This window comes from Gavia stellata, chromosome 10 (assembly GCF_030936135.1).
Source record: "Gavia stellata isolate bGavSte3 chromosome 10, bGavSte3.hap2, whole genome shotgun sequence".
NCBI lineage: Eukaryota > Metazoa > Chordata > Aves > Gaviiformes > Gaviidae > Gavia > Gavia stellata.
Genome location: NC_082603.1, coordinates 4,345,175 through 4,364,857, shown reverse-complemented (window position 1 = coordinate 4,364,857; position 19,683 = coordinate 4,345,175). Strand labels below are relative to the sequence as shown.

Sequence of the window (19,683 nt, the reverse complement as noted above, 5' to 3'; positions counted from 1 at the left end):
AAGAGCGGGCTGCTACTTAGTGCTCGAAATAGAAGAGGATTGTAATTAATGTTGAAAGTCTTATATGGCCCTGACTTCTCCAACAAAGATTAGGCTGGAGAGGGCCACCCTCTTTCTAGTGCAGATTAAATACAGTGTGTGCAAATGGTCGTGTGTGCATACTTGTACTGCCCATCTATGACTGATCATCTCTGTGCCTAAATAAATAAATATGCAAACATACATCCCTTGATAAAGGAACTAAAAATTCTGCTTTTCCAAATTTTCTCTACTTTAAGATTGCTAACTGGAAGGTCTTCCTAGTAGAAATGTACTAACTTGTTTTGGTAAATCACCAGCTGGAATCGAGTCCTGTAGAATAGTTGGACATACGTAGCTGTTATTCACATCAAAGGCTGTGAATTATATTGCGGAGTCCAGGAAGCGTTTTTAACGTAGCTTATAGATTCATTAGTTTTGAGTTTGATACATTTGTGGGATGTTTAAATCTATTGCAAAATTAATAACAAATGCAAACCAACTGTGACTAGGTTATGATCTGTAGAGTTCTACCACTTTCCCCCATATGACTGAAATGGGGACTTGCCATGCTGGAACACGTTCCAGTGGAAGCTTTGCCAGGTTGGAACACAGAGTCAGTTAAAAGATTAGTAGTTTTAAAGTTAGAAACACTGGGTTAGTTGAGGATCAATTGGTTTTAGGCAAATAACATTCCTTGCCTTTGGGGGTGTCTTGAACTAACATTCTGGCCTGTGTAGGAACATGCATGTCCTATATTAAACATGAAAGTTAACAAGTAGACATTAACAAAGTGATCATTACTTATTACTGTATTGATACTGTCTATTCACCGTATTTTCCTTTTTGTGCAGTGCCGTATTGCCATATTTTTTAATGTATTTCTGTCTTCATTTCAGCCGCATCCCAGCCTGGATGAACTTCACCGACGAAGAAAAGAGATCATGGCCCAGCTAGAAGAGAGGAAGGTGATTTCTCCACCTCCTTTTGCACCGTCACCAACCTTGCCCCATCCTTTTCATTCAGAGGAGGTAAGCATACTTTGACAAAAATGGAACTTACTAGCATGTTTAGAAAATACATTGAAGTTTGCATGTGCTGATAGGTGAAGACAACAAGAAAATTAGTACAGTGTTGCCAAGTGTTGGGTGGGGGGTGGGTTTTGTGCTCCAGGTGGGATGCCCTTATAGTGCAGTTGCTAGTCTCTCGATTGGCTGTTGATTCTCTGTTCTACCACTGATCTTAAGCTATCTGCTTTTGGTGCAACCAAGAGAATTAGTTTTGAGCTGTTATTAGTTGAAGTAGTCAGTCTTCACAGTTACTGGACTTTGCTTCATTTGCTCATTACATGTTTAGAATTAAGTAACAGCTTGACAGAGGTTTATTTTTTTAACCAAGGTTGAAATATCACTTTCATACTGGCCAAGTGAACAGTCAGTACTGGGAGTGTAGCCAGGTGATCAGAATTTCACACATTTCATGCTTGCTGTGGCCCAATTCCAAATGGTGATGTATCTGATAAAAAAAAAAAATAATCCTGGTGGTGTTTTTCTTCAAGTTCACTGCTGTTGAACTAAGTAGTGGTGGCTGTGGAGCTGCTTCTTCCCTTCACTTACAGAACCAGATTTTTGTGTTTGTACAGTACTTGGATGAAGATCTGAAAGTAGCTGGGAAATACAAAGGAAATGACTATAGCCAGTACTCTCCCTGGTCCTGTGACACCATCGGCTCCTACATTGGAACCAAAGATGCAAAACCCAAAGATGTTGTGGCAGCAAGGAGTGTGGAGATGGCGGTATGTAGGGATTTAGGGGAACACAGAAGCAAAGTTGATACTTCTGTGGGTTGGGAGGGACTCTTTCATTTGCTTTCCAGGATGATGGCAGTGCTTGTATTTAAGCTCAACAGAGCATTACAGTCAATGCATTTGCAAGTGTGCAGCGTGCTTTGTTCTCAAAGTTATGAACAGTCCTACATCTTGTGTAGCTGTTCCAAAATTCTGGATGTAGATGCAGGCTAACCACTCTGCTCTAAAGCCATGGATAGCAAGAGATATTTTGCCATGATTCTTTACACTTCCTTGAAATCCAAAAATGACTCTGTACTGGCAGCTTTTTCATTAAACATGTCCATCTGTTGCTTCCTGTACTTCTTTCTGTACTCTCTGTCAGAGGGAGATGCTGTAATTTAACTTTGTGCTATTAATTCCTTTTAAGGTGATTGTGACTGCTGTTAACAATGTTATTAGTTTTTACTTGAAGGACTCTCTGATTTGTGACCACAAGCATATCCAAAACTTGCGTGAAGCTTTTGAGAACATCATAGTCATAACACAATCCTAGGCTGATTCTTCTTGAGGGCAATTTCTAACTCTATGCTGTGCTTATTCAGTCCTTCGTTGAAGCTGTGGGTGTCTGGCTGTCATCTTATTTTGTGCTGCTGCATTTTTGCTAGGTCAGTTTTGCAAAAAGAAGGGGCTGCTAGGGTGTCATTATTGAGAGTCATGAATGTAGAAGAGAAATAGAATTCTGAAAAACCACCACTATTCTGTTTCTTCCGAACTTTTAAGCGTCACTCAAAAGCAGGAAGTATGCTGGGAGCCCATGTAAGCAGGAAGACATTCAAGTCTTCAAGAAAAAGGACTGTTTAGTCTGAGGGACTATTTTATAGAGATGCATCTGTTTTTCTCCTTCACCTCCCATCTGCAGAAGTGTTCTGTCATCTTTCGTTTATGTATTGACACTGTCATGGTGACCTTTCTTTGGCCAATAAGGGGAGGGGGAAGAAATTTCTATGCAGAACTTATTCTTCTGTGGACAGGTGCTCACCTGTTGCAACTACTTAACTAAATCATAGGATTTTTCTGTCCAGCCTCTCCTCTTTGCCCATGAGCAGGCTTCCCTGTTTACCCTCTGCCTCATTGGAATTAAATGTGTCTGGTTTCTGTCCACTGAATTGCTTTCCTATAAGACCTCACTGTGTGAAACGGGAGCAAAAACGAGGCTTTCTCCCAGAAAAAGCGGAGCAAGAAAAGGCATTTCATCTGCAGCTTAGGGTTTTTTACATGTCCTTTTGCTCTCTGTCCTACACAGTGTGTTTGCCTTGAGTCATAATGCTGTCACGTTTGACCTGGGGAAGTACTGGTATTACTCAGAATCAGCTTATTGCTGTCCAAGTGGCAGCATTCAGGAACCAATAAACAGCTCTTATCTTTCATCCCTGCTGCTAGAAAACAGCAAACAAGCTGGAACTGAATTAAGAGAGGTAATAGGATCTGGAGAAGCAGCCTCCTTTTTCATTGCTAAACAAAGCATTCTTCTGCCCCAGAGCTAATTTTCAGATGAGCAATGAGGATTTCTGCTGCTCTTCAGTTTTTGTCTCCTCACAGGAAAAAAACTCTCAGGAGACACTCACTGCAGATGGCAAGTGAATTAATTCTTCCCTTTTTTTATTGTTCATAAAAGATTCCTGTTTTCAAGGATAAGAAAAGTATCATCTCAGACTGCATAATGCCGGATTTTATGCAGATGGCATTGCAGCTTCACTATGTTCTTTCCCCCCACTCAGTAAATGGAAATAAGTTCAAATTGGTACTAGCATCCTACAGACTCAAGATTAAAATGTCGTCTTTTCTTTTTTTCAGAATTCCAAAGTAGATGCTGTCTAATGGCTCTTCCAATTTCAGCATGTTACATTTCTTGAGTGTAGCTTCCAACTCAGTTGTGACTGCCATTTTCACCCCTTTATTCCTGCCTTAGCTATGTTACCTTTTCTGTTTCTAGCAATCCTTATCCTCACTGAAAGCTTGCAGAGTTTTATTTTGATTTTTGGACCATACTGAAGTTTTTAGCCTTTAGCCAGTCCTCCTTGGGTACTAGCCCCACTCACCGTGTTCTTTCTGGTGTACACAGCACTGTACTACAGTTTTATTTCTTTAGCAAAGACTTAGCTCGATTTTGGCAATTCTTAACCATGTTATGTTTTCTGGGAGCCAACAGATAGCTTTCCCATTTTAACTAAGTGCTTTTATCTTTTTTTTTAATTGAGTCTGTTTATTACTGTTCGTGTTTATCTGGATGTGGTGATTATTTGGGCAGGGGGGGTGTATTTTTGTTTTGTTTCTTCTGTGTTGAGAACGCTTTTTTAGAATTTACTTTTATTCATGAAAACAACCCATTGACTTGTGTTTTTAGGTTACTCACTCCAGGTGGCTTCCCCCATAACTGGCCTAACTTTATCTCAGAAAAGCTTTGTTAAAAATCTTTGTGATAATCTGTTGGTTCTTCTTCTAAGTAAGTTAAGTCAAACTGACTTACCCTGCTAAATCGAGCTTGTTTTTTGTGCACGTCTTTTCCTTTGTGACTGCTTGGCAAAGTTCTCTGAGTAGAGAGAGGACATTTTATCTCTTCATTTCCTGACCTATTAAGGTGTTTGAGTCTGAAGCTGAGTTAAAAACCAGCATGCTCCAAGCAGTACTACTGCTTAATGAAAAATGTGTCTGAAAAGATGTACTAGACGTGTCCAAGTAAGTGCTGTACTGAATAATTCCCATTTTGAGTCATCTGCAGGCTGGTAGATGATGTGGTTCTTAACACTGGGCTTCAGAGGAATTTCTTTTGGACTTTGGAAGGAGTATGTATTTCTCAGAGATGCCCGCTGATCTCCTCTTTGAGTTTACTCTGGAGGGGTGTTTTTCCCTTCTGTCGCATTAGACTTTCTCTGTCTTAATTTCCTTTTGCTGCTGCTCCCTTCTCTTGGATTTGTTCACAATTAATCATGCAGCTGTTTCACAGTGGTGGTAGTAATGGTCATCTTAAGTTAGATCGTTAAAGAGACATCACTCTAACAGTAGAGTTATAAACTGAAGAATAGGAAGACTAGTTGAAGGATGAGGGGAATAGAGAATGCAAGAGAGACTTACTATACTGCTTGTTGTAAAAGGAATGTGATTTTGTTCATGTCTGAATAAGCTTTTGACTGCCTCTTCCATATCTTGTCTAGAACGTAGATAATAAAGCCATGCGTGACCAGCGATTAGACATGCAGCGAAGAGCAGCAGAGACTGGTGATGATGACCTCATTCCATTTGGAGACCGACCAACTGTGTCGAGATTTGGGGCTATCTCTCGTACTTCCAAAGCGATGTACCAGAATTCTGGTCCCATGCAGGCCATGGCGGTTCAGGGAGCTACCACCAAATCAATCATTTCAGGTACAATGTGTGCTCTTGGATTTTGCTGGCTGTTGCTATTTTCTTCAGCGCTACAGTGTTGAAGACAGCCCCTGTAAACCTGTTTCCTGTCTTGGAAGTATAGATGAGAGGTATATTATGCCACTAAAAATAACTCTAGGTAGGACTACACTGAGAAGCCTGAAGAAAAAAGGTGCTACTGCTTCCTGCTCCATGGGCAGGTTTGTGCACACATAGTGTATGTGTTGGTGATTTGTTGTTGCTGTTTGGAAAAAGTTACTTTGTTCTGCTGGTCCCTCTGAGATGAGGCTTCTTTTAAATCTGTTGTAGTAGAATGCAGAAACTTACTGCTTTCTCAGATATATGATGCAAACCCATCATAACAAAGTACTGTACTGCACTCCTACTTTATGGGTAGTTGCTGCTGCCAGCTTAATGCAGCCATTGTTTTGTGTACTGTTAGGCAAAGCAGGTAACGTAGAAAATGGAAATGTAAAAAATAAACCATTCCTAATCACATGTATAGTGTTGGAATGTATAACTGTTGGAAACAAACCAAACTCACTTGCTTAATTCAAGCCGTAACTTTCTAAACTTTATTGCGGGTAAAACTCTGGCTTCCTTGAAAGCTTAATCTTCAAACTGGTGTTAACTAAGTACCTCAGAATTATCAATCAACTCTCGAGTCTTTTAAGAACTTAAGTAATGAAAATAATTGCTCTCATAGTGGCTGTAAGTTTTGGTTTTGAGTCCCCGTCCCCCGAGTGTCTGAAGTCCTCCACAAACTCAGACTCTGTAAGGCTGTAGCAGATCTTGTTGGACGTGCAGGAAGAGTCATGCATTATGCATGTGAGATTGGTCACGTGTAGTGTTTTTGTGTTCATTTCAGCGGAAGAAACGTTAGACTCCCTCACTCCTAGAGGGCTAACCTTCCTGGTTATTCTCTAATTTCTGTCCAGTTAGTTCTGTGTGTTGGCTGCACTACTTAAAGGATAGTTCTGTAGTAATGCGATGTGGTTTTCTTTCTGTTCACTGGCAGACTACAGTCCTTATGGAACTCACGGTGGCTGGGGAGGCTCTCCATATTCTCCTCATCAAAATATACCTTCTCAGGGACGTTTCAATGACAGGTAGGATTGCTTTATTTTTCCTTTGCCTTTTCCTAAATTTTCTTTATCTATTTATTTCTGTGCCAGCTGAGTAAAGCTTTTTTTTTTTGAAATTTCCTTATTTTTGCTTTTCTGATCCCAAAGGGAGAGACTGTCCATGTCAGATGTGGCTGGTCATGCGAAACAGTTGCCCTCAGCTGAACGAGAGCAGCAGCTGCGCATGGAGCTGCAGCAAGTAGACCATCAGATTAGCCAGCAGACACAAATGCGAGGACTAGAGGTTGGTACCAACATTTGGAAGAGTGGTGAGGGGTGGTATGGAGAGAGATGAAGCTAGTAAAGCTGCTTTTCATGTGTTGATGATCTTTTTGTGACTAGTGATATTCAGTAACAATACTTAATTCTGTGATGCCAGGCATCACAACTATGGTACAAGTGCAAACCTCTCTGCTTAGTAGCAGAGACTTTCCTGCACTTCACGTGCAAATCAACACCGTACTTGAATCTGCACTCTGTGCTCATTCATGTTTGCTTTCATTCTCTCTCTCACTTACTCCCCCTCTCTGTTCCTCTGTTAACACAGAGGCAAACTTGTGGTGTAGGTATCTGTTCCTCTTGGCTTTACTGCCATTGAAAATGTCTGATTTTATGTACGGAAAGCTATGACCTTCATCTGTTTGATGTTTGGCTTTGTGTTGTACCTGTTTCTTCCTAAATAGCGCAAGCCACAAGAGTCAAGAAAATAAATACTAAAGATATTTAGCCTCAAAAATTAAAGCTTCGTATTTTATGTCCCCTTGCTTAAAAGAAATAGTCACTTGCAACATGAGGCAAGATACGAGTCTGCATTTGTAAAAGAATCAATGAGCTGAAACCTTCGTTTGTATTTTGTGAGACACAGAAGGAGAAATGTCAAGGCATAATGAAAGAATTGTTTTAGCAAAGCTTTATTACTTTTTTTTTCCCTCCTAGGAAAAATCAGTAAATATTTACCAGAAAACTATTCTGTGTTCCTCAGCAACTATTCATATTAATGTTTTCCCAGAAGGAATGGCTATAAGTAGTGGATAGCAGCTTCTGCTGAAACTATGGTTACCTAATAACGCATCTTGTAGAGGAGGGTTATTGCAGATGAATTGTAAGAGCTCACAGTTTTTCAGTCGTAGCAGCAGTTACAAGTAGTATGCATTTCTTAGTTACTTGAAACACAACTTGTGTTCTTGTGCTTTTGTTTGGGAACAAGAGGAGAAAATGTTTTAAATCTTGCATGTCTGCCTTTGCCATAATAGAAGAGTATCGGAAAGTTGCAAAACCTGTAAGTGGCCTGCCTCGCCTGCTCATTATTATTGTGATTGTGTCAGTGTTAAATCCTACATAGTTGAGTTTTGAACCTTGTTTTTACCATAATTTGAATTTGTCAGAACTGATCGGTTATTTTGAGTAATAACAGCTTTCAATTTATCTCTTGTGTTGAAAGCTGCAAGTAGATATTTGAAATCCAGGAGGCTTTATTGATTATCTGTTAGAAGGTTGTAGCAATCACTTAATTCAGTCAGAGCATGAAGAACTAGATTATTTTGCTTTCCTCTCAAAAGAATGAGCATTTCTGTTTGAAGACCAGCCAGATGTTTGGTTGTATGGAGTAGTAGATAGCATGTTTAAATGCAGAGCATACACTTACGGAACAGATTCCCAAGTATTAGTAGATTTTTGGAGTGGCTGACATGGTTACTGCTTTTACTTGGCTGCTAGTAACTTGTGAATGACTGTAGTCACTTGTCCCTCTCTGTTCCTGTGCTTCCTAATCTGGGTCAGTAGAGAGCTATATACTGACTTCCACATCTCTCAAAAATACTTCATATGATTTAGTAATAATACTGGCTCTACTGTTGATAAATTCTACTACTGTAAAATAAAGCAGCAGATTTGCTTATTTGCTGTTACCTTTTTTTCAACAAATAGCTCACAAAAGAGAGTAGTGTGTTTGTTCATGTGCTTAATCTTAGTTTTGAGAAGGGAGCGATATATGGGGAAAACCCATGCAGATTTATTATAGTAAAAGGTATTTAACACTGCTTGTTTAAAAGTGAAAAGATTTGTCTGCATGTAAAAAAAAATGTTTAAACTTGCATTGGAAGTGATTTCAGTTGGGACCTTGTTAAACATGGAGAGAGAAGGCCTTGGTTTTGCAAATAAGCAATACTCTAGAGTTATGGCCTAGAGCTGTTTCTGTGCTTGGTGTGTTGTGCGCTCAGTTGTGTATGTGCTTGGCTTTATGCATTTAGGCTGTTAGTAACAGGCTGCTGTTACAGAGGGAGGCGACTACCCTGGCAGGCCAACCACAGCCCCCACCCCCACCTCCCAAGTGGTCTGGGATGATCTCAAGTGAACAGCTGAGCTTGGAGCTACACCAGGTGGAAAGGGAAATTGGGAAGAGAACCCGTGAGCTGAGCATGGTGAGTGCTGTGAGGGTGGGAGGCAGAGAGGTGGAGTGGAGAGCTGTGTAGCCGGCTGCAGCCCTTTCACCCTGGCTAAAAGGCTCCCTGCTCGATGACCGCAGCTGGAGTCATCCATCTCCCTCTTCACTTCTTTATTCTTCAAAACCTCCTGAGAATCTTTTTGATTCTTCTTTGTGAAGAATTTGAATTCTAGCCACTTTTAAATACTCCTCTGTTATTTTGTCACCATTTGAAAATAAGTGTGGCGCTGAATTTGTTGAAAACTATGAATCGACTCTAAGGTCACTGTGCCATGAGTTGTATAAACTGCTTTAACATAGAAAACAACATCTGCAGGTACAGGCTAGCATTCAGAAGTCTGTGTGCTGTTACAGTCTATGGTCTTTGCTTGTTGTTACAAGAATCATCCCTTCCTTTCAGGAAATACTGTGTCCTGAGAGGATGAGCATATCTTACTGAGTCTGTTTTCTTGTCTCATGGCTTTTGTGGGTTACACTGTATGACTCCAATTTACAGGCCTTCATCACTGGTCCCAAAGGATGAAGTCTCAAATTCTTTTAACACAATGTTAAAGAATTTTTCTTCTGTCCTTTTTTTAAAGGAGAGCCAGTCTTCGCTCGATATAAAAAACAAACTGGGCACCACTAAACAGACAGAAAATGGACAATTAGAACCGCAAAGCAAGGTTCCAGCTGAGGACCTCGCACTGACATTCAGGTAATATGGGTCTTCAACCTTTCTTTGTGTAACAGGAGAATGACTTGATCAGGGTCACTCTCTGGTCTCTGACGTGGAAGCATCTACTTACTAGGAGAAGATTATACAAATCGAGTTTTCTATAGTGTGAGCATGAATTAAGGGCCATTTCAGCTGCTGAGTAGGTGACTGGAATGACACTCTGTATCAGTTAACGCAACAGAAGAATTGCAATGTTTATAAGCCTGGAAGCCCATCTAGTCAATATTGGATGATTAGTAGGGAGGAGCAGGAGATAAGCAATAGCCATAAAAGGAATCTTTATCTACTGTTTTAGTTTCAAAGAAAAGACATGTTCCAAATGTGAGAGGAAAGTTACTCCATCCTGCTAAGGTTTGTGATGTGGATGTTGTCTAGGAAGGTATGTAACTTGGAAACAAAGTTCCCTTTTATTTGTAGACAGTAATTTTTATCTGTGTAGGTGCTGGGACTGATTTTAAACTCACATTTGATAGTCGATGGAAATAAGATGTTGGCTGGGAATGATGGAAATTACACAGCAACCATTTTCAGATGGCTGCAAGCATCTGGGTGTTTTCAGACTAATAGTTTCAACAGAAAAGCTCAAATGCTGCAGATGTTTTGCTAAGTCAAGTTTATATAACTTAATGTGAGCAGTTTGGAATCTGGATGTTTATTCAGAAAGTGTATTCAGAAAATATATCCCACAATTGTTTATGAGGTCCTCTAACTAATCCTTGAGTTCTGTGCTGCACGTTTAGATTGAGGCCTCTAGAGCGGCAACTAATTTTTCCATATGAAATTCTGCAAGTAATGAAATTGAAACAACGATTTCTTCTTTTAAATTAAAAAAAAAAAAAAAACCAAATAAAAAAACCCACAAAAAACCCCCCCACAAGATAGATGATCCAGATGAGTTAAATATTCTGGAATGTGTGCATTGTACAGATTGATACTGTATATCTTGTGGCATACAAGGTACTGAAATACTGAAATACTTTGCAAAATATAACTAATCTAGAACCCTAAAAATATGTTGTCTTGTTTGTTTTCAATTAGCCTTATGTTAGTTCTTCTCTTTCTGGTAAGTACCTAAGCATACCAGACAACCTATTTATTTTACAAGGCAAGTCTTTATTTGTTTACATGTGTTCGCATCTGTTCATTGAGATGCTGCAGCAACAAATATTGAAGTCCTTTTTACTTAAAAGAAATGAAAAATCTCAGTAATTACTTCTCTTCACCCCCTCCCCCTTTCTCCTCAACCTTCTTTCAGCAGTGATGTTCCAAATGGATCAGCCTTGACACAAGAGAACATTGGCCTCCTGTCAAACAAGACGGCATCTCTCAGCCTGTCAGAGGACCCAGAGGGAGGAGGAGACAACCACGACTCCCAGAGAGCGGGAGTTACACCCACGTCTGCTCCATGAAGTGAGGCCAGCATACCCCAGAGTTTCTTTTGCTGGGGTGTTGGTAGCTTCCATCACGTTTTTTTCCAGGGGTGATTGGAGAAACCCAGGAGCAACAGCAGTAGCAGAGCAGCAGGTCCAGAGGCAATGTGCACAAACACAACTACTAGAAACAAATCCTGCACATAGTTCACATTAACGCATTTTTTAATTAAAAAAAATGAAAATTAGCAGTATCTGCAAGCGATTCAAATTAAATTTGTTTTTGTTCTGTGAATGAACTTTATTTTAATAACTTTGGACGCCTTGGATCCCAGGGCTTAAAAAAAAAAGATATTATATATATACTCTGTTTGATTAATTGTATGATCTTAATGAAGTAGGTTTTTTCTTTTATTTTGGTATTATTACATACCCAGTGCATAATTCCTTATCACCTTAATTTCTCAACGACTAAAACAACCTGGCCGCTTCCTTGTATGGTTTAAGGGTAAACAAGGAATGAGGGTTGGAGAGTAGCTGTGAATTGCAGTGTCAAAAGACGTGCAGCAAACTTTGTTCTTAAAACAATTCCTCCCATTGTGGCTAGGAACTGAAGCCTAGCTTGTATGAGACTGCTTGCTTGAATTATTTAAGTTTAAACTACAAGTGACAGAATCTTTGCAGTGCAACAGATTGCAGTCCTTCGTGTATATCCCAACACAGCAAGTGTAATTAAAGAGGATAACGAAATAAGTGTCTGACATACATTATTGTATTTGAAAGTTGCTGGCCTTTTATTTTCTGTTGGAACTAAAGAGGTCAGCAGAATGCAGACCAATCTGCTACAGCATGGGTATTTCTGAAGCTGGTTAGCTGGGGCTTGTGGGAGAGAGGCTTAACTAACCAGGGACGGTTGTGCACCTGTGACCAAGGCAGAATCACTAGAAATAGAAAGTAGAGAGAACATAAGGTAATTCAGTTGCTGGAAGGATGTTACCTGCCGATGAGCTGGTGAACCATGTTTGTTCATCCAATGTTTTGCTGGGGTTTTTTTTCCCCCCTTCTCACTATGCCTTTAAAACAAGCTTACCCGAAGTCCATACAACTAAGTTGATGCAGAGGGACTTAGGGATCTCTCTGCCTTTTGCAACAGGTCTTTCAAGTATGCCTCCTTCTCAGCAACTTTTGCCTTTGTTTTTTCTTCATTGCTATTTTATTATTATTAAAAACATAATAATTTCCTCTGTAACTTGATTTTTTTTCTTTTGTTCAGTGATACATCAGTTATTTAATTGTAATGCTGTTGTGAGGGCCTTTACTGAAGGAGACCAACATCTTTGATTTGTGCGCATCAGTGATGGCAATCTTTAAAAAATAGAGGGGAATTTTTATTTAATTTTTAAAGTTGGCATTGCTTAAGGTTTGTGTGTATTAGAATTTGACACCTGAGAATCAATCTGCAGCTTGTTTGCCACTGCTGCAGCAAATCCTTCCTAGATTTCCTTTTAATAGGGGAAAAGTTGTATCAAAATGACCACTTTAAGTACAGCACAGATCCTGTCAGAAGTAGTTAGAAGTGCTGAAAAGCAAATTTTGCTTGATAGATCTAGTGTGCTACTTCTCCAGGTAGATGCTTTGTAAGCGTAAGTTGGAGAAACTGTAAGCCTTTCTAGGTGTTTTCTTTAGAAGTTAAAGAAATGAAAGAGATTTTGTTCTTGCTGCACATTTTTTGACTCTTTTGACATGCGCTGGGGTGAGGCCCTGCGTACAAAGAACTCTGTGAGGAATGATTTTAAAGTGCTGCTCCCCCTGCACCTTCTTGGCCTGTTCTCGTTTTCTCTTTCTGGGTTAGACTACTACATCAGAAAGCACTGGTTATGTAATAAATTACTGCATTGCTTTGGTTGGGTAAAGCAAGAGTTAATAAATTTTCTTGGTTTTTAGTTTTTTTCCTTAACCTTAACTCCTGCTGAGGTAATAGCAACTTTGGGCTAAGCTTTGCATTCATCATACTGTTAAATAAAACAAAATGGGGGGTGGGAGGGGATACAGTCCCACTATTGCCTACCAGTAGGAGAGTCCAAACAGAAGACTCTTTTGAGTAGCAATTATTTAATTTGCCCAGTCAAGGCACCGCGTTTATATACTATTTCACATTGAATTTGATTATGCCCTACAGACCTGGCTGGTCAAGGATTTGATACACATATTGGCTTGGGATTCGAGCTTTCTTTTTTATTTAAATAAAAATTTATATATAAATATATATATACATATATACATAGTTATATCTGTATATATATTGGGTATGTTTTAAGAATTTTTTCGCATGAGCGCAGCTGTTGTGATCAAATGTCTGGGAGGTAGAAGCACTGAATGAAAATAAAGGCATTTTTCAGCGCACACGCCCACACTTTCCATATGTCTTCACAGGGGTTTATTTCTCTCTTAGTTGAACTTCGGCCTCTTGATTGCCAAGAGTAGTTTTGAAGCTTGCTTTTTTTCTCTAACCCCTCTTAACTTTTGGCAAAGAATCATCTTGGCAGTAGAACAGCTTCATTTCCACCTTGCCCCCATCCATCCGTATCTCCTACTTGAGGCTTAGCATTACAGCCGCCCCCCTTCAAGCTGAGCAGAGCTAAGCTGCTGCAGTTTTAAGCCTGTCAGGTCTGTTCCTCCCTTCTCTGCTCTGGGCATGGTGATGATGATCATGAACGTGTTCCCCTGGCAGCCTGCTCAGAAGTCAACTGACACAGGCACTGTGCCCTGCTCTCCCATCCTTAAGTGCAGAGCACCACTGTCAGGTCAGCCTTCTCGTTGTTTTTAATTAGTTTACTTCTTCCTGCTGTGTCCTTATGAACACAGGGAGCTCATTTTAGTTGAGATAATTAGTGCAATATTCTAATCTAGGAGGACAAGCCCAGGATGTACCTTTTTTTGATTGCAGTCATTCTTGATGTCAAATGAATTTTTAAAGACGGTTATGATATGTTTGACTCTACAGATTCATTTTCAACACTAGGAAGAAAATCTGGAGGGGCAAAAAACTTTTTGGCTTTTATTACTTGTGCCAGCTAGTTTCCTTGCCAGGTTAGGGATTAATTTTTCCTCCACCTTTTGCTCCCAGGAGGAATTCTGCAGTAAGAGCTGTTCAGATTGCTGGCCTACATATGATGAACGCTTCCAAAACCTGTGGATTAGAAGGGAGACCTTACCGTTGTTTTGTCTCCTTTATTCAGCTTTCTGTGCTGTACTTTGTGCATAGTGTCCTTGTTGTGATCAGTGTGTCCAGGTGAATGCCCTGTTTGCCCGGTATTATAGTTTGGCTTGTTAAATAGCTTGTTTAATATCCACCAACAGTATTGATTTTTGGCTTTGTTTTTTCCCCTCCTCCTCTTGTCTTTTTCTGCTTTTTTGCAGAAGTTTAGTTGATAAAACAAGTCAAACAGCAAAATGCAGTGCATGCTTCTAAGTCTTTCTGGAAGCTGCGCCTAAAATGTTCCCTTTTTGTGGAAAAGCATGCTAGTAGGACTGGGAAGACAGATAGCTCTACATATAACAGAAGCATTGATGGTTACAGCAAATAACTAGGGAATCAATGTTTCTGGAGTAACTTTGTATACTGCTACGTTTATTTCTATAGCCCATCATTGTCCCAGTTGTACAGGACTGCTGTCTGCCTCAGTGAAATTCGTCTCGGCTAGAAAGCGGTTTAGTTCCTTCTACTTGAGGAAGAAGAAACAATGTTACAATGGTGTTAGGGCACTACTGCATCATTTAGTAGGTATGTTAGATTTTTCTGCTGCAGTAGACAACTTTGGACACTCATTGATACCTGGGTTTCAGCCCCAGCATGGACAAACCCCCCAGAATAGGAAGCTTCAAGTGTTAGGTTAAGTTTTCGTATGTCGAACAGTGATTCAGTCAGTGTAGAAATGATGTTTGTTTATTCTGTAGTGTTATTTTCCTCCTTCTGCCAACATCTCTTCTTCCTTTCCTGTGACTTAGCTCTCTTTTCTTAATAGGAGAAATTTACACTTTTTCTTCTGTCCCTCTTGTATACTATTGTATCCTGTCCCATCTTAGAGTAGGACTTGTTTAATTTAGATCAGAGCACCTTTCAAACTTGCAGCACTGTTAATCCCCTTTCTTCTCAAGTTCTTCTCTGTCTAGTTTCTTCCAAGCCTTTTTCTCTCCCTTTTGTCCATACCTTCCTTTCCTTCTGTGGCTTCCCCAGTCACCCTCCCTGATTGTGTAACAGTGACAGCTTGCTGCCTCAAAACAGAGCATTCAAATGAATTCGCTTAGCCAATAACTTCTGTGAAGTTGCCTTTTCTAATGGTGTTATTACTCAGTGATGCACAAATGTGATATTGCCCCTACTGGTAGGCAAACGGGGGATCTGTATAAACATGGTAAACTGCTGTTTTTCTTTAAAGGAGAGCCAAAGACTTGTGCTTTACACTTTTTTTTTTTCCTGGTGTAGCCATGTTGATTGTCCAATTTTTGTAGGGTTTTGTGAGTTGACTGTATTATCCTAATAACAATTTACAAAAGTTAATGATTGTCAAGCCTTATCCATGCATTGAATTGTGGAGAATCATTCCATTTAGTCATACAATTTGCAATGTATTGAGATGTATCTGGGGTATTCTGACATGTTTTCAGTCTCTCATGCACTCTCTCAGCTGACGGAATGGCTCATTTAGAGAGGGAAAAGGAACAGAGAAATTTTATATAATCAAAGAAGCCTTGTCTTTAAGTGTTTATATCTAAATTGAATACTGATTTAAAGTTTCTTCAGTTACAGTGAAAGATAATTCTGTGTTGCAAATGTGACTGACTTTTAAGCCCATTGAAACTGAGAAGACTTGTCAAACTGTAGCATTACATTAAATTAGATGTGGAAGAAGCAAACTTGTATGATGATATTGTCTCTTGACAGCACGAATTGAGTAAAGTGGGGCAAATTGTGTATTGGAAAGGGCTAGGAGTGAGGCTTTTCATTGATAGTACAAGAAAGCCGCTTGCATTTCCCTTCCTTGATCTAACTTGAACTCTTGCGGACTGTTACTGAGTTTTTTAGGTTCAGAGAGAAATCTCATAAATGAGCATAAACCCTCATTTCCATTGCCATTTCCATTTATAAATCTGGACTATAATGAAACAGACTTACAGGATAGTTATCTAAGAACCCCAATATAAAGTATCTTCGATTGACTAGCTATTTCAGACCCACTTTTATGGCCCAGGAAATCCAGTGCTAATAATCAGGAGGCTCAACAGCAGGAGTGCCAACTCATCTTCTATGTTCTAAAATGGGGGGGAAAAAACCCCATATAATCAGCGTGCAAGTTTTGTGCTTGTCTGTGTGTGTATGAAGAAGTTTTTGTAGTCCTAGAATAGATAGAAAGAACACAGAGCAAGGCTGGGGTGTGATGTTACTTTCATATTCGAATTTTTGTCATGGTTTACTTTCCAAAACACACACTTCATATTCCCATCTCCTAATGTTGGTAGCACTGATTTAAAAAAAAAAAAAAAACAAAAAAGTCAGTGTGTCAGCAACTTAATTTTTTGTACCACAATAAATCAGTTCCCCTGGATGAAAAAAAGGAAGCAAAAGTTCTTGCATTTTCTAAATGGTAATATAGACAGGAACTGGAAAAATACCTGCTTTGCTTGAGTAAATGTAAACTCTGAAAGTGAAACAGCTCTTCTGAACCACCTTTTAGGTATAGCCTTGGTGCTAACAGTTGGGTGGTTGTTACTTGTGGTATACCAGCGTACAGATTATGTAGCACAAATTGAGTTGTTGTCAGATCAAATATAATCTGGAATGTCAAAAACTTCATTGGGGATTCTCTTTTCCATACTCAACTGTTATCAACTGCATTATTTTCTGTTGAAATGTCAGGGGGGTGAAAGAGGCTGGAGTAAGTTAGTTCAAGTTATACAATATTAGTAAGCGATTTTGGGGAATGTTATCCCAGCACAGTGTACTTATACAGTTAACATGTGGTCTTTATTCTTGTGTAGGAAGAAGAATGTAACTGCTTAGTGTTGTCACAGTCTTCAGGGTGCTTCTTGTGATGCAGGTAGAGCCTTGATTAGCAGGGGAAGGAGAACAAACTGAATATTGCTTTTCTTTATAATTTTATTTCCCAATGGCAAGCATAATATCATGCCATGGAAACTCTTTGAACACTATGGTAAGCAGAGAGGGTGCAGCTTTTTCTGAAATTTCTCAATAAAAAGAGCATGTGGGAATGTGGATTTGTCTGCATCGGGAACATCCCAGTCATGTGAAGCTTAAAATACGTGACCATAGTAATCAAAATTGGATGCCTGTAGCTTAGTAACCTAAATAATTAACTGATCTTTCCCAGGCAGTCTTTGCAGCTCCAGTGAGTTTGTGTATGATTTTGGTGCAGATTGCCAGGTGTTTAGCATTTGGGAAAGTTTCGGTGCCTAGCTTCATCCAGCAAGGCGGGTGTCTTTAGATATACGGGTTGGATGTTTTCATATTCCAGGAAACAACTGATTCTAAGATCTGGAAGTTTTAGGAAAATACAATTATCAACTTCAATTTGAAAAATACAGTCTTAGGAAAGATGGAGGCAACAGGTGGTGCAGCGTTTCTGAAAACAAAAAGCATTAGAGATGATGGAATTACATATAAAATGTATATGGGGAAAATATATCTGTAAGCAGAAAAGAAAATCTTGTGGAGTATTTGATGTTTAAGAAATTATTTGCTTCTTTGTAATGTTAAAAGGTTTTATTAACTCTGTGGCAGACAGTACTCACAAGTCTTTGGCATCCAAACCAGATTGTGTATTGGATGGATCCCACAACTGGATGTGTGCACTGACCTCTTTATTTCTAGCTTTATAAAAAGAAACTTGGTAGCAGCATTTTATAAATGTATAAAGCAACCTGAGACAGAAGAGAAGAAACCCTGTTCACATCACAGCTGCTGCCCAGGTCACCGTTGGTACCTTTAATCCGCAGCCTCTCTTAAGTGAAGCTGCTCTAACATGGGCAAATCTAGCACGTCAAATGACTTTCATTTTTTTCTAATTTTAGGGAGTTCCCATTACCCCTTTGGCCCCTGCTTGCTGTGTAAGCAGCCTCTATGCTGAGAAGGAGCTTTCCTTGAAGTCAGCTTAGCAACTGTGCTGTAGTTTGATTATTTTTCCCTGTTTTCTATAACTGGTAGCATAGTGTCAAGCTCTTTCCCCATTGTATTTGTTGCTATGGGGAGGAAGAGGTGAGGCAAGGCATGCATGGGAGGAGGGAAGAAGAGTTGTGGGTTCTTCTATGTGACAGCTCCCACCCCCTCTTTGAAATCATCTACTTCCAGTTGTGGGATTTCTCTATAGATGATGACTTTTTTTTTTTCTTGTTTTTTGTAAGCCTGGTTTTCTTTGATCTTGTTAGTTCCGTACAAGTCTCCCCGAGACATTCTGCAGTCATTATCACCTTTTTGGGTGGAGTTTATTTTATTTTTTGGCTTGTTTGGTTTTTTAAAATAACTTTTTAACATTGGTGCATATATGCTTGGGATAGAGCTCATGTAATTTTCCAATCGTATTGATTGTATGTGATTGTGCCCTGCAGAGGTATATTTAACAAAAAATAAAATAAAAGGATAGTCTAGGTAATAAAGGAGACCATGAGATTTGTTGAGTCAGGTTACGAACTATTTCTTGAATTTATTTAGGATCCTGGATAAGTGAAATTCCCTGTCTGCTGTTCTCATAAATCAATGTTAAACAAAATGTCATCAATTCTCTCTTTCTGTTTGAACTGGTTTTTTTTCTTGCTTTTCTTCTCCTTCTGCTGTTTTCTTCCTTCCCTGCTTTTCTTCCCCATCAGAAAAAATTCTTGAGCCTTTATGGGAATGGCTGACTCTGGGTTGATATTATGAATATTTGTTGTTTGTAACTATCAAAACATTTTTAATAGGAGTAGAGATTAAGTAGAACATATGAGAAGAATTCCATAAACTGAACTGTTTGCAAGTTCAGGGGAATTTTGAAGTCTTGTACATACAGGCCTGGTCATGGGGGAGACATTCAGAGGCACACAAGGCATTGAGATCGCTCTCCTTGAAAGGTTAGATGCTTTACTGCCTTTTGGAAAAACTCTGAGATGACAAAAGGAGTTGAAGAAAGAGTTCGCTATATCCAACTCCCTGTGTCTTTACTCCTACAACATGCTTTTTAAATGTGAAAGAAAAACCTTCTAGATACTATGCTGAAGTGGGACGGGGTGGATTGAAGGAGGCAAAAGGCAAGAGGATCTAGAGATCTGAAAGTCAGTATTTGTCTCCTTTATTTCTTTTTTTAGAACTATAGAGCCAACAGCATCACTTTTGTATTAAAGAACATGGAAGTGGAGACCTATTGTGTGTGCATGGTGGTTGTCTAGAAAAAGCCATATGTTGAAATGCTGTTTCTTCTTCCCTCTTCACCTTGCTTTTCTCCCTCTTAACGCTGACTCAGCCTCACCTTGCTTCCACATAGTGTCTAAGGGTCCTTTGAGTTGCAGATTCAACAAAAAAAATGATGAGTGGAAAGGTGGTGGTTCACTACTTGGTTTGTAAATAGATGGAAGTGTCTACAAGGTCTTACCTGCTTTTCTGTCAGCATTTATATTAAATGATAATGGAGAACACTTTGAAATATCTCTCATTTTCTGTCTGGGGTGAATGTCTATTTTAAATTTTGTGTGAGGGGTAAGACTGACTGTGTCAGACTTTCTCCAGGTCAAGGTGTGTTTGTTCTCTGCTG

At 39.4% G+C, this 19,683-nt stretch overlaps 1 protein-coding gene across 3 annotated transcripts in view; it reads left to right on the top strand.

The window, feature by feature from the left end:
• The window catches only part of RC3H1 (ring finger and CCCH-type domains 1), a 55,311-nt gene that overhangs the window by 24,193 nt on the left and 11,435 nt on the right, over positions 1-19,683 (top strand). Inside the window, exons 12-19 of one of the 3 annotated variants that reach the window (XM_059821681.1) lie at positions 918-1,049; positions 1,661-1,813; positions 5,020-5,230; positions 6,249-6,339; positions 6,463-6,598; positions 8,631-8,774; positions 9,379-9,494; positions 10,774-10,965. In XM_059821681.1, the coding sequence (XP_059677664.1) occupies positions 918-1,049; positions 1,661-1,813; positions 5,020-5,230; positions 6,249-6,339; positions 6,463-6,598; positions 8,631-8,774; positions 9,379-9,494; positions 10,774-10,924 (1,134 nt within the window). In that variant the 3' untranslated portion in view covers positions 10,925-10,965. Of the gene's footprint in view, positions 1-917; positions 1,050-1,642; positions 1,814-5,019; positions 5,231-6,248; positions 6,340-6,462; positions 6,599-8,603; positions 8,775-9,378; positions 9,495-10,770; positions 10,966-19,683 lie in introns of those variants that run through there. The other 2 variants (XM_059821680.1, XM_059821682.1) reach the window with 2 other exon arrangements.